General features: G+C 44.4%; 1 protein-coding gene across 2 annotated transcripts in view; it reads left to right on the top strand.

The window, feature by feature from the left end:
• TOP3A (DNA topoisomerase III alpha) overlaps nucleotides 1-15,793 on the top strand; it is a 32,112-nt gene that overhangs the window by 4,163 nt on the left and 12,156 nt on the right. For both annotated transcript variants that reach the window (XM_055134106.1, XM_055134105.1), the window contains exons 3-9: nucleotides 1,708-1,781; nucleotides 5,985-6,060; nucleotides 7,820-7,928; nucleotides 10,446-10,589; nucleotides 10,730-10,900; nucleotides 11,364-11,464; nucleotides 14,619-14,693. In XM_055134106.1, coding sequence (XP_054990081.1) covers nucleotides 1,708-1,781; nucleotides 5,985-6,060; nucleotides 7,820-7,928; nucleotides 10,446-10,589; nucleotides 10,730-10,900; nucleotides 11,364-11,464; nucleotides 14,619-14,693 — 750 coding nt within the window. The remainder of the gene's footprint in view (nucleotides 1-1,707; nucleotides 1,782-5,984; nucleotides 6,061-7,819; nucleotides 7,929-10,445; nucleotides 10,590-10,729; nucleotides 10,901-11,363; nucleotides 11,465-14,618; nucleotides 14,694-15,793) is intronic.

Genomic DNA, 15,793 nt, shown 5'->3' with positions numbered 1-15,793 from the left:
AATTATAAAGTTATTCATGATTGGTGTATAGAGTTCCAACATGTTGATTTTTGAGAGTAACTGTTGTTGCAACCTAAAGATCTGTTTATAGGTTGTGACCATTCATAATTTATATGGATGTCTCTCTTTTACTTGAAAAATAATTTCCCCCTTCTCTGTTCTCATGCACATCATTGATCTTGGTGTATTGAGGATAACTCATTTCTTATGTATGGATTACACTTGCTGTTATACCAGGAATTGAACTTAATTTTTCATCTCAGTATTTTATAACAAGAAAGAAGCCAATATGCAGTGGTTTGGGGAAATTTAAAATGAGGGCTGGGATGATGTCTCAGAGGTTTAGAGGCTATTCTTTTCATTTGGGAACCCCAGCTTCAACCCCCCAGTACTACGTGGTCCCCTGCACTGAGCCAGAAGTAGCTCCAAAACACTGCCAAATCTAGCCCCAGATCCAAAAGATTGAAAATTATACAAAAAGCATCTTCTAGAACTTGGATAATCATTGTATTATGATGATCTTTTGCTCCTAAGAGTTGTTTGTTTTTTTTTTTGGGGGGGGGTCACACCTGGCGATGCACAGGGGTTACTCCTGGCTCTGCACTCAGGAATTACCCTTGGTGGTGCTCAGGGGACCATATGGGATGCTGGGAATCGAACCTGGGTCGGTCGTGTGCAGGGCAAACGCCCTACCCACTGTGCTATCGCTCCAGCCCCTAAGAGTTGTTTGTTTTTTCCCAATCAGCTGGTTTGTTTTAATAGGCTTTTTTAGGGGGTTAGGGTGGGGATGGAGGTGTTAGGCCACACCCAGTGATACTGTGGGGTTATTCCTGGTTCTTCCACTCAGAAATTGCTCCTGGCAGTGCTTGGGAGCTACGGGTAGGATAAATCACTTGTATGCTACAAGGCAAATGCCCTACCTGCTGTACTGTAGTCTAGGTCCCTAGTTGGTTGGTTTGTTTTTGGGCCACACCCAATGATTCTTAGGGCTTACACATGGCTCTCCACTTAGGAGTTACTCCTGGTGATGCTGGGGGACCATATGGGATGCTAGACTTCAAACCCGGATCATCTACATGAAAGACACACATCTTATCCACTGTTTTGTCTCTCTGGCCCCTAATTTATTTATTTATTGAAGGTCAAACTTAAGTTTACAATAAAATTGAGAGGAAGATCCAGAGTCTCCAACTGCTCCCTGCCCTCACACACTGTTCCTCTTTAGGATTATTCCTCACTGGAACAATGTCTTGCTTCACTTAATGAGCCTGTAGCAACACACAATTTCTACAAGTCCATAGTTGATACTAGCTTCCACTCTTGGTAGTGATGTTCTTAATAGGTTTGGATAAATGTGTAATGACATCCATTACGATATTATACAGTTTTACACTGCCCTAAAAACCCTCTGTGTTGGACTGAAGAGAGTCCAGAGGTTAAGATGCTTTCCTTGCCCAGGGTTGCCCCAAATTGATCTCTGGCACTGCATATGGTCCTTAGCATTGCCAGGAATCCCTGAGTATTGCTGGGTGTGGCCCCAGCCTCTGGCCCTACTCCAGAGTCTCGGTGTTCCTTCTAAATATTTCTCCCTCCCCTTCCCATACCCCAACAGCCATTTTATTTTGTATTAATCTAAGTCCCTCCCTTTTACTTGATTTTTCAAAATATAATTGCTAAAAGACTAACTTGGGTTTTGTTATCATTCAGAATGTTACCATGATAATGACGTCTGTTTCTGGACATTTGCTGGCTCATGATTTCCAGATGCAGTATCGCAAATGGTCAGTATAATTCTTCGGGAAAGAACTTTCTTTTTTTTTCTTATTTTAATTTTATTGAATCACTGTGAGATAGTTACAAGCTTTCATGTTTGGGTTACAATCACACAATGATCAAACACCCATCCCTCCACCAGTGCACATTCCCCACCACCAATATCCCCGGTATACCCTCCCGTTCCCACCCTCCCCCTGCCTCCATGGCAGACAATATTCCCCATACTCTCTCTCTGCTTTTCGGTATTATGGCTTGCAACACAGACACTGAGAGGTCATCATGTTTGGTCCATTACCTACTTTTTTTTTTTTTTTTTTTGCTTTTTTTTGTGTCACACCCGGCAATGCACAGGGGTCACTCCTGGCTCATGCACTCAGGAATCACCCCTGGCGGTGCTCAGGGGACCATATGGGATGCTGGGATTCGAACCCGGGTTGGCCGCGTGCAAGGCAAACGCCCTACCCGCTGTGCTATCACTCCAGCCCCAACCATTACCTACTTTTGGCACACATTTCCCATCCCAACTGATTCCTCCAGCCATCATTTTCTTAGTGACCCCTTCTCTATTCCATCTGCCTTCTCCCCTCCGCTCATGAAGCAGGCTTCCAGCTATGGGACAATCCTCCTAGCCCTTGTATCTACTTGTCCTTGGGTGTCAGCCTCATGTGATGTTATTCTATACTCCACAAATGAGTGCAGTCCTTCTGTGTCTCTCTCTTTCTAACTCATTTCATTTACCACAATACTCTCATGTCTATCCATTTATAATCAAATTGCATGACTTCATCTCTCCTAACAGCTGCGTGGTATTCCATTGTGTAGATGTACCAAAGTTTCTTTAACCAGTCATCTGTTCTAGGGCATTTGGGTTGTTTCCAGATTTTGGCTATTGTGAACAGTGCTGCAATGAACATATAGGTACAGATGTCATTTCTACTGTGCTTTTTTGCATCCTCGGGATATATTCCCAAAAGTGGTGTTTCGGGGTCTATATGGAAACTCAATTTCTAGTTTTTGAAGGACAGTTCATATTGTGGAAAGAGCTTTCTGATACAGTAAATTGTGAGATGTTACAGGAATTTAATTTTTGTTTCCTTTTGGGGCTGGAGGAGGTTGTTGTTCTTGTTTTTGTTTTGTTTTGTTTTGTTTGGCTTTTTTGGTCACACCTGGTGAGCTCAGGGGTTACTCCTGGCTCTGCCTGCACTCAGAAATTACTCACTTTGGCCACATGCAAGGCAAGTACCCTGCCCACTGTATTATTGCTCTAGGCAAGTTGTAAGAATTTGAGGCATTGGGCTGGAGTGATAGCACAGTGGGTAGGGTGTTTGCCTTGCACGCAGCCAACCCACCAACCTGGGTTTGATTCCCAGCATCCCATATGGTCCCTGAGCACCACCAGGGGTGATTCCTGAGTGCATGAGCCAGGAGTAACCCCTGTGCATTGCCAGGTGTGACCCAAAAAGAAAAAAAAAAAAAAGAATTTGAGGCATATTGGGGCTAGAGTGATAACACAGCAGGTAGGGCATTTGCCTTGCACACGGCTGACCCTGATTCGATTCCCTGCATCCCATATGGTCCCCTGAGCACCGCCAGGAGTAATTCCTGAGTGCAGAGCCAGGAGTGATCCCTGTACATCGCCGGGTGTGACTAAAAAGCAAAAAAAAAAAAAAAAAAAAGAATTTGAGGCATGTTGATGTTACTTTGTTAATTTTCAATTCTGACTGGTTCATTCTGTTCAGACTACTATAACAAAATACCATTGACTCCTACAACAGTTTCTTGCAGTAAGGAGACTTGATTCAAAAATGGGGTGCCAGCCTGGTCCTCTTCCAGTTACACCTGTGGACCTCCCACTGTTTCCTACAGGGGCTCAGTTCTGGGGGCTCAGTGGATCCTCTTTTATAGAATCAAATATCAATTAGGACATCACCTTCATTACCTAATGACCCCATCACATTGGCTTTAGGATTCCACAGGATTCCAGCTTGTCTGGTGGGTGGGTGCATTAATAACTATAGCAGTGCCCTGGGAAAATTCACCGCGAATATTTACCATGTTTAGAAGAATAGTCACTTTTATAGTGGGGGGTCACCAAGGAGAATACATTTGAGTGTTTCCCCCAAATTTTCTGGGTATTTTTCATGCTCTCATTGGGCTGCATTTATCCTATTTCAGATATGCATGAAAGAGTTTTGGATTTCTTTTTTGTTTGTTTGGTTTTGTTTGTTTTGCTTTTGGGGTCACACCCAATAATCCCATGCACAGGGATTATTCCTGGCGCGTTCACTCAGGAATTACTCCTGGCAGTGCTGGGGGACCATATGGGATGCTGGGAATCGAACCTGGGTCGGCCTCTGCCTCGTTCAAGGCAAACGCCCTACCCACTGTGCTATGCTCCAGCCACTTGTTTATTTGTTTTTAGTTTTGGCTTTTGGGCCAGTCTGGCAGTGCTCGGGCTTATGTCTGGCTCTGCTCACAGGGATCACCTGGCGGGCTCAGGGGAGCAAATGGGGTTCCAGGGATTGATCCAGGTCAGCTGCATGCAAAGTAAGCGCCCCACCTATAGTACTCCTGAGCCCACCCGGAATTTATTCTTTTTTTTTGCTTTTTGGGTCACACCCAGCGATGCTCAGGGGTTACTCCTGGCTTGGCACTCAGGAATTACTCCTGGCAGTGCTTGGGGGACCATATGGGATGCCGGGGATCGAACCCGGGTCGGCCGCGTGCAAGGCAAACACCCTAGCCGCTGTGCTATTGCTCCAGCCCAGGAATTTCTTCTTATTGCCTATGAATTGTCACAGGAAATAGAAAGTGCATTTTATAGGAGTCATATTATTGGTTTTATGTTTATTTTTTAGGGGGGTATTTATTAAGACACCATGATTTGCAAAGCTGTTTATAATAGAATTGTGTTAGGCATACAATGTTACAACATCAGTCCCACCACCAGTGTCCCCAGGGTCTCTGCCATCTCACAGCCTACCCCCTTGCGGAGGCATATAATAAACTTATATTGCTTGCTCCAACAAAATTTAAAGAAATGGCAAATGGAATTATCAGAAGGTAAATCAACAAAAGTCAATCTGTAATGATTGCTCTGTGATTTTAATCTATGTAAATAAGAAAGTTAAAATTATTTAATTCTTGGGGCCGGAGCGATAGTACAGCAGATAGGGCATTTGCCTTGCACACAGCCAACCCTGGTTCGATCCCCAGCGTCCCATATTGTCCCCCAAGCACCACCAGGAGTAATTCCTGAGTGCAGAAACCCCTGAGTATCACTGGGTGTAACCCAAAGAGAAAAAAAAAAATCTAAAACTGGTTTCAAGGCTATGAATTCCCTGAGCTGTTGCCTGTCCATGAAGGTCTGTATAGTTACTTTAAATCTGATGATGATCTAGCTGGTTAGAGTGTTCTTGGTGAGGTGTTCAGTTCACTGAGTTTTTGTACTATATCTTTCCATATTCTTTGGGCTAGCAGGGTTTCATTTGATAGATCTGCTGTACATCTTACAGGTTTTCCTTTAAGTTCCTTTTTTTATCTTGCTGCATTCAGTATTCTCTATCTTTGGATTTTGTCATTTTGAATATAATGTGTTATGGAGTTGTCCAAATTAGGTCTATTTTCACTGGGGCCCTTTGGGCTTCTTGATTTTCAGTGCCTGTAATCCTCAACTCTGGGAAATTCTTACTGATTTATTTTCTATTGTTTCTTCACATTTGCCTTCCTGTTCTTCAGGGACTTGTTTTTAATATTCCAGCCTTTTCTGTTTATAACCCATCCATGGTGTACTGCAAAAATCTTTCTCATTAAAATAGAAGACTTGGGGATGAACCCCTGTGCATTGTCTGCAGGAGGCTGGATTCAGCCCAGAGTGCCAGGAGAGACTCCTAAGCATAGTAGGAGTGACCTCTGAGCCCCACCACATATAACCATAAAAAAACCACATATATATAGAAAATGGGTGGCATTAGCTGGAAAATGCCACCGGCAGAGAGTTAGAGTACATGTTCCCCATTCAGGACACTTTGTCCCTAGTATTGCATGATTCCTTGAGCAAAGCCAGAAGCAACTCCTGTGCACTGAGCTAGGAGTAGTCCCCAATCACAACCAGGTGTGGGCTCCCTCACTCCCCAAAAAATAATAATGAAGGACTTTACATCACATGCTGAGGCATCTTTTTTTTGTTTGTTTTGTTTCTTCTCTAGGCAGAGCTGCAATCCTCTCTTTCTCTTTGAAGCAGAAATTGAAAAGTATTGTCCAGAGAATTTTGTAGACATCAAGGTAGGCTTTTTGGGAAGATATCTGACTCTAGACATAACCACAAAATAATTGCACTAAGTAATTCTTATTTTTAGTCCATTAGAATTTAGAGGTAAGGCTTTCCACAACCTTAGTTCCATGATTTAAAAAATCATTCCTGAGTTTGGGGAGATGACTCAGGGCTGGAGTGTACACTTCGTCTGCTGGAGTGCCAGTTTTGTTTTCTTCCCTTTCTGGTCCCTTGAGTACCAATGGGTATGGCCCAGGAGGCAAGCAAATTATTTCCCCTAGAACCAGAGAGACACGAAGTCTCTCAGTGAGAGACTTACTGGTACCCGCTCGAACAAATCGATGAGCAATGGGATGACAGTGACAGTGACAGAATCAGAGAGATAGTACAGATTTAAGGTGCTTGCCTTGCATGCACCAATCCCACTTTGATCCCTGCACTGATAGTCCCCCCAAGCACCACCAGGAGTGACCCCTGAGCACAGAAATAAGAGTGGATTTTGAGTACTGCTGGTGTGATCCCCAAACCAACAGATAAATATTCTTTTCATCTTTTCCATAAATGGACTATTTAAATGAATACAGCAACTGGAAAAGGATTAAAGTGAGCCTTTTCATGAGTGATAGTTATTTAAATAAATGCTAGGACTGAGTTTTGGGGTTTGGTTTTTTTAGTTTGTTTGTTTGTTTTGGTAAGAGAAGGGAGAAAAGAGAAACAATGAATCAATGTCATTTTTCTCAGGTCACATAGCAAATACAGTTGTAGGGCCAGGATCAGAACTTCCTGTCTTAAGCATGTGCTGATAGGAATTTTTTTTTTCTATAAATCCACCCTTTCCTGCAGGTATATAATAGGGTAATGTAGTTATTAGGCTATTTCTATTTTCATATAAACACTATCACTACCTCTTCTTTGTTATTCTGAGGGTGAATTTGTTTTTACTTGGAAGCAGGACATGCAATTCCAATTGTCCTGAGGAATAATAGCTAAGAACCAACATTCCTGAGTTTTTACTGGCCACTGATGGTGACTGCTAGAGAAACAGTATCCCTTTTGTGTGAAGTGTTTTGATAAGAAGCAGAGTCAAGAACATGGGCTTGGCTTTGGTTCTTGTCTTAGCTTCACTAGTATGCCAGCAATCACTGAGTTTTTAAATTTTAATTCTGTTTCTTCTCTTGTCCCTAGTTTATGTAAAGAGACTAAAAGTGTAAAGGTCATTTAACAGTAAAATAACTGGGACTTACCAACCACTAATTTTAAGTGCTTGTCAGAGCTGAGTTTTAGATTTTATCACATCGGTGATTTTATGAAATCTTGATTCTTCTAAAGGGTTATTAATGAGTCTAGTTCTTAGCTAGAAGATTGAAATAATGACCTCGCCATCCTCATTGTCAAGCCTACTCCCAGAGGCTTTTTCCACTCTGGAGAAGCCCATCTTCTCTCTTAAACATGTATATCTCTCTCTCTTTCTCTCCCCTCACATTTCTCTAGATTTCTTTGAATAAAACTACAAAGAAGGGAGGGAGGGACGGAGGGAGGGAGGGAGGAGGGAGGGGGAAGGAAGGAAGGAAGGAAGGAAGGAAGGAAGGAAGGAAGGAAGGAAGGAAGGAAGGAAGGAAGGAAGGAAGGAAGGAAGGAAGAAGGAAGGAAGGAGAAAGATACTTTCAGAACAGCAGTGATGTTTAGTCAGATAGTCTGTAGTGTAGAGGTCTCAAGTAGTTTCCCTATGGATTGTGGTCTCACTATTTTTTTCCCCATTGGGAATTTTAGAAAACTCTAGAACGAGAGACGCGGCAGTGCCAGGCCTTGATCATCTGGACTGACTGTGACAGAGAAGGGGAAAATATTGGTTTTGAGATTATCCATGTGTGCAAGGCTGGTAAGTGATGCCACTTGGAGTTTTCTTTTTTCTTTTTTTTTTTTTTTTTTGGTTTCTGGGTCATACCCAGCGAAGCACAGGGGTTACTCCTGGCTCATGCACTCAGGAATCACTCCTGGCGATGCTTGGGGGACCATATGGGATGCTGGGAAATGAACCCGGGTCAGCCACGTGCAAGGCAAATGCCCTACCCGCTGTGCTATCACTCCAGCCCCCACTTGGGAGTTATCTTCCTTTGGAGCCCCATAAGTAGATGTTTCTGTGTGTATATGGGCAGGGGAGGGGGAAAGATGAGGCTGCATAATCTCCTCCATGTGTACACCCTCCTAAATTCTTCTGGGTCTTATCAGCATTGAGTCCTGGAGCAAAGCACTAAACCCTTGGGAGCCTCAACTTCCTCATTTGAAGGACCCGTTTGATACACTTTCTAGAGCTGCATGAAGACTGAGGTAGCAAATGGCATAGGGCCTGTGTCCCATGGCTTCCAATGTGTCAGACCCAAGTAGGTTGCCAGCACCTTAAATAAAAGGACTCATACCTCCTTTTGTTTAAATTTTATATCTACAAAATAGTGTATATGCTATACATAAAATATTAGAGTCAGTTTAGAATTCGTGGGTTTATTTCCTTTTCCTTTTATTGCTGCAATGACTAGCTGTCATGCTTGGCGATGGTGCTTGCTTATATTGCTTGTTGGGGTCACATCTTTAGCTGTGCTCACACACATTCTGGTTGTAGAGCTTGCTGGGGACTATTGGTGCTCACTTGCTCTCTACAGGTCACACCCCTTGGCTACTACTTTGTTTTGTGATACATCTTTGTTTTGTGATTGCGAGATTGCACTCTGTTAATTATGCTGCTGACAAACCCCTGGCTTTCATGCGACTGGAAATTGCATGTATCACTGGGGAGGATGCAGATAGGGCTGCTAAAACCAAGTACACTCAATGATGTGGTGGCACCAGAGGTTGAATTCAGCACTCCTCCATAAGGCAAGGCATCTTAAGCCATTCTTCCTAGACTAGTCTGTTTTAATCTGCTATGTTCTTTGCAAAGTGCTTAAACATTAGTAAATAATGGTTGGGGTAAATTTTAATGGCTTGAACAGGACTAATGTTTTCAGGTAACTTAGAGAAAGTGTGCACAGCCTAGTCTGAACCTTCAGAAAGTTGAAATGGGGACTGGAGAGATAGTACAGCAGATAAGGTGCTTACCTCCCATGTAGCCAACCCAATTTGATCCCTGGACTCCAAATGGTCCTCTGAACCCACTGCGAATGATCTCTGAGTTCAGAGCCAAGAATAAGATGTAGCACTGCTGGGTGTGGCCCCCAAACCCCCCAAAAATGAAGAAATAGGAAGAATTTGATAGGAATGTTTCCTTGCTCCCTATGTGTCTTCATGTGTAAAGCCAAAATAATTCCTGAAATCTAGGTTTTAGTACATTGACTTCCAGGGACAGTATGTTACTGTCTTGTGTTACTTCTGGGACAGGATATGAAATTTACCTCTAGACAACATTGTGTTTCTCCCTAGAGTTCTAAGACAGAGGTTTCCAAATGTATTTGGTTTGTCACTTGAGGCTGCTCTGCTCACCCTCCCCACTGGTCCAGCACACCATCCCCAGTGCCTTCAGGGACTCTGTCACCCTCTTTGGAAAATCCTAGTCTGAGAGAACGAGAGAGACTAAAATCTTAGAAGGTACATCAAGAGAATTTTAATCAACAGGATAAAATTCGCTCTATTGTTACTTAGGAAAACATTCAATTTAGTGATGATGGCTAAGTTTCCCTTGTAGATGAGTGTCTTAATTTAACCCAGGGGTAAATTTGGGCACCTTGTGGATTCCTGAGCTGGTTTGTTTTTTCTTTGGGGTGACTTAAATCAGGGCTTCAATGTAGCTCAGCTGTAGAGTGAGAGACCCTGGCACCCTTCAAAAGCAAAAAAAAAAAAAAAAGACAACTCTGTTTAGACTTCTTTCACTGTCCCTTTCATCCAAGAAATGTAGCACAGGCAGGTGCTGCCAGAAACAACTCAGATTTGTCATGCTGTTGATTTTGAATTAAATTTTGATTGTTCTGCTTTCAGCACACTTTACTGTGTTTTGCTCGGTTTTTGTTTGGGGGCCATAACCTGCTGTGTACAGGACTTATTCTTGGCGCTTGTGCTCAGGGATGATTCATGATGGACTCAGGTCACCATATGGGATGCCAGGCATCTACCAGATCAGCTACGTGCAAGGCGCAGCCCTACTCGCTGAACTCTCTACAGCCCTACAGAACCCTTTACTCTTGCCAGATTTTTTTGCCACCCAGTGTTCAGTTATGTGATCATTCCCCACAGTGTAAGAAGCTAGAATTATGAAGAACAAGCCCCTGCATCCGGGATTTGGCTCAATGGTAAAGTGATGCCTTGCATAGGACCTGGGTTCTATCCTGATCATCCCAAAGCAGAGCCAGGCAAACCTTCTGTCCTGAAAGGCAAAGTGATGTTACTGATGCACAGCTCTGTTCCACAGTGAAGCCCAGCCTGCATGTGTTGAGAGCTCGTTTCTCTGAGATCACTCTCCGAGCTGTCCAGGCGGCCTGTGAAAACCTCACTGAGCCTGATCAGCGAGTGAGTGATGCTGTGGAAGTGAGGCAGGAGCTGGACCTGCGGATCGGTGAGACCCAGGCTGACTCCCTTGACAGCTTATGTGACACGGGGGGTGTTGAGTTGGGGAGCCAAAAGTGAGGTAGCCCTAAGCTTTGACTTCCAATTCATAGTTTTTCCTCTTTCTTTCCCCACAACCTCACTTTGCAGGTGCTGCCTTCACTCGGTTCCAGACCTTGAGGCTGCAGAGGATTTTTCCCGAGGTGTTGGCAGAGCAGTTGATTAGTTACGGCAGCTGCCAATTCCCAACTCTTGGGTTTGTGGTGGAGCGGTTCAAAGCCATTCAGGCCTTTGTGCCAGAAGTCTTTCACAGAATTAAAGGTAGGGCTGCTAGGGCTGTTATGGCATGGAACCCAGGGCTCGGGAATAACCAGGGGCACCACTGCGTGGCATCAGTCAGTGGGGCTCTTTTGTGCTTTAAGTTAGTCTTGCCACCTTTCAGCCCATCTTGTTTTTTAGAAACTTTATTTGTTGTTTATTTATTTAGGGTGAGTTAGGGTCACCAGCAGTGCTCAGTGGTTACTCCTGGTGGTACTTGGGAGGCTGTATAGTGTGCTAGGGATCGAACCCAGGTTGGCTACATTTAGGGCGATGACCCTACTTGTTGTGCTCTCTCTCCAGCCTGAGCCCATCTCATTTTGATTCTCTGAATTCTGTTATGTTTAGTTTTCTTTTTTCAAATTTCACTGTAATGTGTTTTTTCTATTTGTCTTATCCTGTGCTCTGATTCTCATCAGAGAATTCTCTTATCCTGTTCTCTGATTCTCATCTTTCCTCAATATAGTAACTCATGACCACACAGATGGCACTATAGAATTCAACTGGAAAAGACATCGCCTCTTTAACCATACAGCTTGTCTTGTCCTCTATCAGCTGTGTATGGAGGTAAGAAATACTTTGGAACTTGTTGTGGGGGCCACACACGCAATGATGCTGAGTGCTTTGTCAGAGTCACATCCAGTGGTACTTGGGAGCCATATGGTGCTGCGTATCAAACCCAGGTTCTCCCATGAATGCCATGTGCTCATCTGCTTGAGTTGCATCTTTGTCCATACATTTCGAACTTTTTTTCTTTTCTTTTCTTTTCTTTTCTTTTTTTTTGGTTTTTGGGTCACACCTGGCGATGCACAGGGGTTACTCCTGGCTCTTCACTCAGGAATTACCCCTGGCGGTGCTCAGGGGACCATATGGGATGCTGGGATTAGAACCTGGGTCGGCCACGTGCAAGGCAAACGCCCTACCCGCTGTGCTATCGCTCCAGCCCCTATTTGGAACCTTTAATGATGCAAGTTAAAAAGTTCAGCATTATTTTTGAGCGTTTCTCTGTTGGAAGAGGTGAGCCTCTCCCATTTCTTCTCTGAACTGCAGCAATAAGATTGCATGGGTGAGCCTCACTTTGGGGGAATTGGTAAAGCAAGAACCTCATAAAAATAGCACTAAAAATGTGGAGGGAAAGGATTTGTGGAAGTTGTAGATAAAATCAGAAACAAATAGGTTAATTTAGGTAAAATTAGAAATCGAGTCAAGGAACTGGAGAGATGCTCGCTTACAGGCAACCGACTGAAGTTCAGTTCCCAGCATCCTATATGGTACCCAGAGTTCTGCCAGGAGTGATCCCTGAGTGCAGAGCCAGAAGTAAGGCCTAAGCACTGCGGTGTGTTGTCACCAACAAATAAAAAGAAATAGAGTTGACAGCAGTGTACCATCAGCCCTAACAGTTTATATCACAGACTCTTGAGCAGGCAGTTCAGACAGTGTCTGGTTTAGTTCTCTCTTCGTTTAGTCAGGTGAGGAAATTTAGAGAGATAGAAGTAACAAACTAAACATAAATGGACTTCAGTCAGCAGTAAATGACTGAAAATAAAATGAAGGTGAAAGAATAGTGAATAGCCTAGGAGGCAGGAGTGCGGATTAAGGCTCTGGTGGACATAAAAGGCCTTTCCATGGTGGACACCAGTGTGACTAGACAGGAGGGGCCACAGTGGAGCTGGGGACATATTCCATTACAAGTGGTAGCACATTCCATTACAAACCTATGTAAATGGAACAGGCCATGCAGAGCACTGTGACTGACTCAGGCCATAGTCCAGTCACTGTCTGAGTTTCTACCTTCCAGTTGTCCATCCTGTGATGCCACTTCCTGTCAGTCAGCACATGACTTTACTGGGGGCTACACACATTGTATAAGTAAACCCTAAGTTCTGTGTTTGGTGAGTCCAGTTTGGGGGCTACACTGGCTCTTGTGCTTAGGAGTTTCTCTTAGTGGTACCTGAGGGGACTGTGCTGCAGTGCCAGGGGTTAATGTAGCCAGACTATCTGCATGCAGAGTGTGTGCCCATCTCATTCTGTTGTTTTTCTGACCCAAAAGGTTTTTGGGGTTTTTTTGGATTTGAGTTCTCAGCTTGGGTTTTTGTTTGTTTGTTTGGCTGTATGCTGTTTGGCTGTAGCCCAATGGCGAGTTTATGATTGATTAGCTAAGGGGGAATACTGATCACAGACTTTGTGCTATGCACTCTATTTTGTGTTATTTTATTTAGTTCTAACAGTGCTGGTGAGAGTAGTAATTCCCCGATAGAGCTGCAGTTTGTCTAGGAGGAAGCTTGAGAGAGTAAAGGAACTTGTGCCCAGACATACTGCACTCTAAGGGGCAGAATGGACCCTGGATCAGCAAATTTGACACTTCCTACTTCTGCAGACTGCACTGCCTCCCAGGGTCACCCCCATCTGTCTGCAGCACCACCCTTTGCCTGTGAAGATCAAACAACCCCTTAGCATATCTAACATGCCACATCTGCTTTACTTGGTATCTGGTACAGGAAAATTCACAAGATCACAAAAACACACTCTTGAACTGCTTGTAAAGAGTAACTGGTTCCCAGTCTGTTTGGAAGAAGACATTGGAATTTTGAATATAAATATCCTCATTAACAAGCTACTTAAGCTGAGTTCTTGGCCCACACACAATCTTTCCAAAGTGAAAAGTTGGTTTGTTTTTATGTCAAATGTGATGATGCTTGGGGTCACTCCTGCATTGATGGCTGGGGCACCAGGCAGTGCAGGGGTTCAGACTCTGTTCCCCCACATGCAAAGTCTGTTTTCTAGCCCAGTGATTGCTCTCTGGCCTAAAGTTGCTGTTTGTCTTGTTTTGTGTTTTGTTGGGGGTTCTGGGGCCACACCTGGCATATTCAGGGATCACTCCTGGTGGAGGCTCAGAAAATCATATGCAGTCCTGGGAATCATCAACCCCCAGGTCAGCTGCATGTGAGGCAAGTGCTTTAACCCCTGCACTAGCTCTATCTAGCCCCTGTTTATTTGAGTTTTGGGGGCTACACTGGCTCTTGTGCTTAGGAGTTTCTCTTAGTGGTACCTGAGGGGACTGTGGTGCAGTGCCAGGGGTTAATGTAGCCAGACTATCTGCATGCAGAGTGTGTGCCCATCTCATTCTGTTGTTTTTCTGACCCAAAAGGTTTTTGGGGTTTTTTTGGATTTGAGTTCTCAGCTTGGGTTTTTGTTTGTTTGTTTGTTTGTTTGTTTGGGGTTTTTTTGCTTTTTTGGGTCACGCCGGGTGATGCTCAGGGGTTACTCCTGGCTCTCTAATCAGGAATTATTCCTGGTGGTGCTCGGGAGACCATATGGGATGCTGGGAATTGAACCAGGGTCAGCCACGTGCAAGGCAAATGTCCCACCCTCTATGCTATTGCTCCAGCCCCTCTCAGCTTGTTTAATACCTGTTTCTAACTCTATTATTCTGAGCTTAAAAAAAAAAAAAGGCTAGTGCCATACACACGTAGGTGGGAAACTACTTAGGAAATATCCAGGTGGTTGTATTGATTTACAGGATCTGAAGGAGTCACCTTAGACATGTAAAATTGTCCCACTAAGGCTCAGTGTGAGGGGTAGGAAGGAGGCTGCCAGTCCTGAGGCCTATGTCCTGGCTGGACAGAACCTCTGCTGCCAGTGAAGAACCAGGGCCGTCCCCGAGAAGCCCACAAGGATGCACCGACAGGTTAATGTGACCTCTGCTCTTCCTGACTTGTAGGATCCCAGGGCAACTGTGGTGGACGTGAGATCCAAGCCCAAGAGCAAGTGGAGGCCTCAAGCTTTGGACACTGTGGTAGGTTCCTTCCAGATAGCAGATGGCAACAGTCCTCAGCAACTCTGACTGCCCATTGTTGCAGACTGTGGTGGCCAGAGGTCTCAGCATCCCAGGCCCCACCCAGGAAAGAGCTTGGGAAAAGCAAAAACTCCCCAATACAAGCCTTCGCCTCCTGTTCATGCTTTGTTGCTGATTTTCAGTGCTAGGGACTGATCCCTAAACCTCACACTTGACCACTGAGCCGTATCCCTTGCCTGCTTTTTTGGTGGATTTCAGTTTTGTGTTTGGGCCACCCCAAGCCTTACTCAGGTCACTCCTGGTGTGCTTGGCGGGCCATTTGGAGTGCCAGCATCGAACCCGTGTTGGCCATATGCAAGGCAGGCACCCTACTCACTAAACATCGCTCAGGCCCCTGCCTTACCCCCTCCCCCCCACAAATCCAATTTTGGGATTTGGGAGGAAGGGGAAGATAAATCATCTGTCCTCTTGCTAACCAGCATAACCAATGCAGTCTTGATGTCTTCCCATTTTTTTAGGTATATTTTTCAATAAACTAATGGCTACTCCCACTTTGGTGCATGGAGATTGCTCCAGTTGTTGCCCAGGGGACCATACAGTGCTGCGGATCAAATGGGCTGGTTGCGTGAAAAAGCAAATGCCTTAATCCTTGTACTATCTCTCTAGCCCATGTCAACATCATTTTAATACCTGCTTTATCAGCTTATCATAGGATGAGGCTTCTTCAATTATTTTGACCCCATGGGAAACAAATCTGAGTAGGAGTGCCCACTCATAGTCACCACTTTGCAGGACAATTCAGGGTATAAATGCTACTGGAGTTACCATACACTTGATGAACATTTGATGAAAATATGGAGGAACACTATATCAGATACTGTACGTGTGGGTGTGTCTCTGTTCATATGTGTATGTGAGTGAAGGGGCAATGAGAAGGAACTATGGATTGACTTCAGTAGTAGATTAGTATTCTGTTTGCTCCCCATCATTCAGTTACTTTGATGTCAGCAGCACTGTGGGGAGTGTCAGCAAAGGGATGGACAGCCATCAGTCTCCCAGGAGGCCTCTTAGCAACTAACATATCAAGCATTAAACATTCA

The sequence above is a fragment of the Sorex araneus genome, chromosome 4 (genome assembly GCF_027595985.1).
Source record: "Sorex araneus isolate mSorAra2 chromosome 4, mSorAra2.pri, whole genome shotgun sequence".
NCBI classification, from domain to species: Eukaryota; Metazoa; Chordata; class Mammalia; order Eulipotyphla; family Soricidae; genus Sorex; species Sorex araneus.
This window is presented reverse-complemented; position numbering and strand designations above follow the sequence as displayed.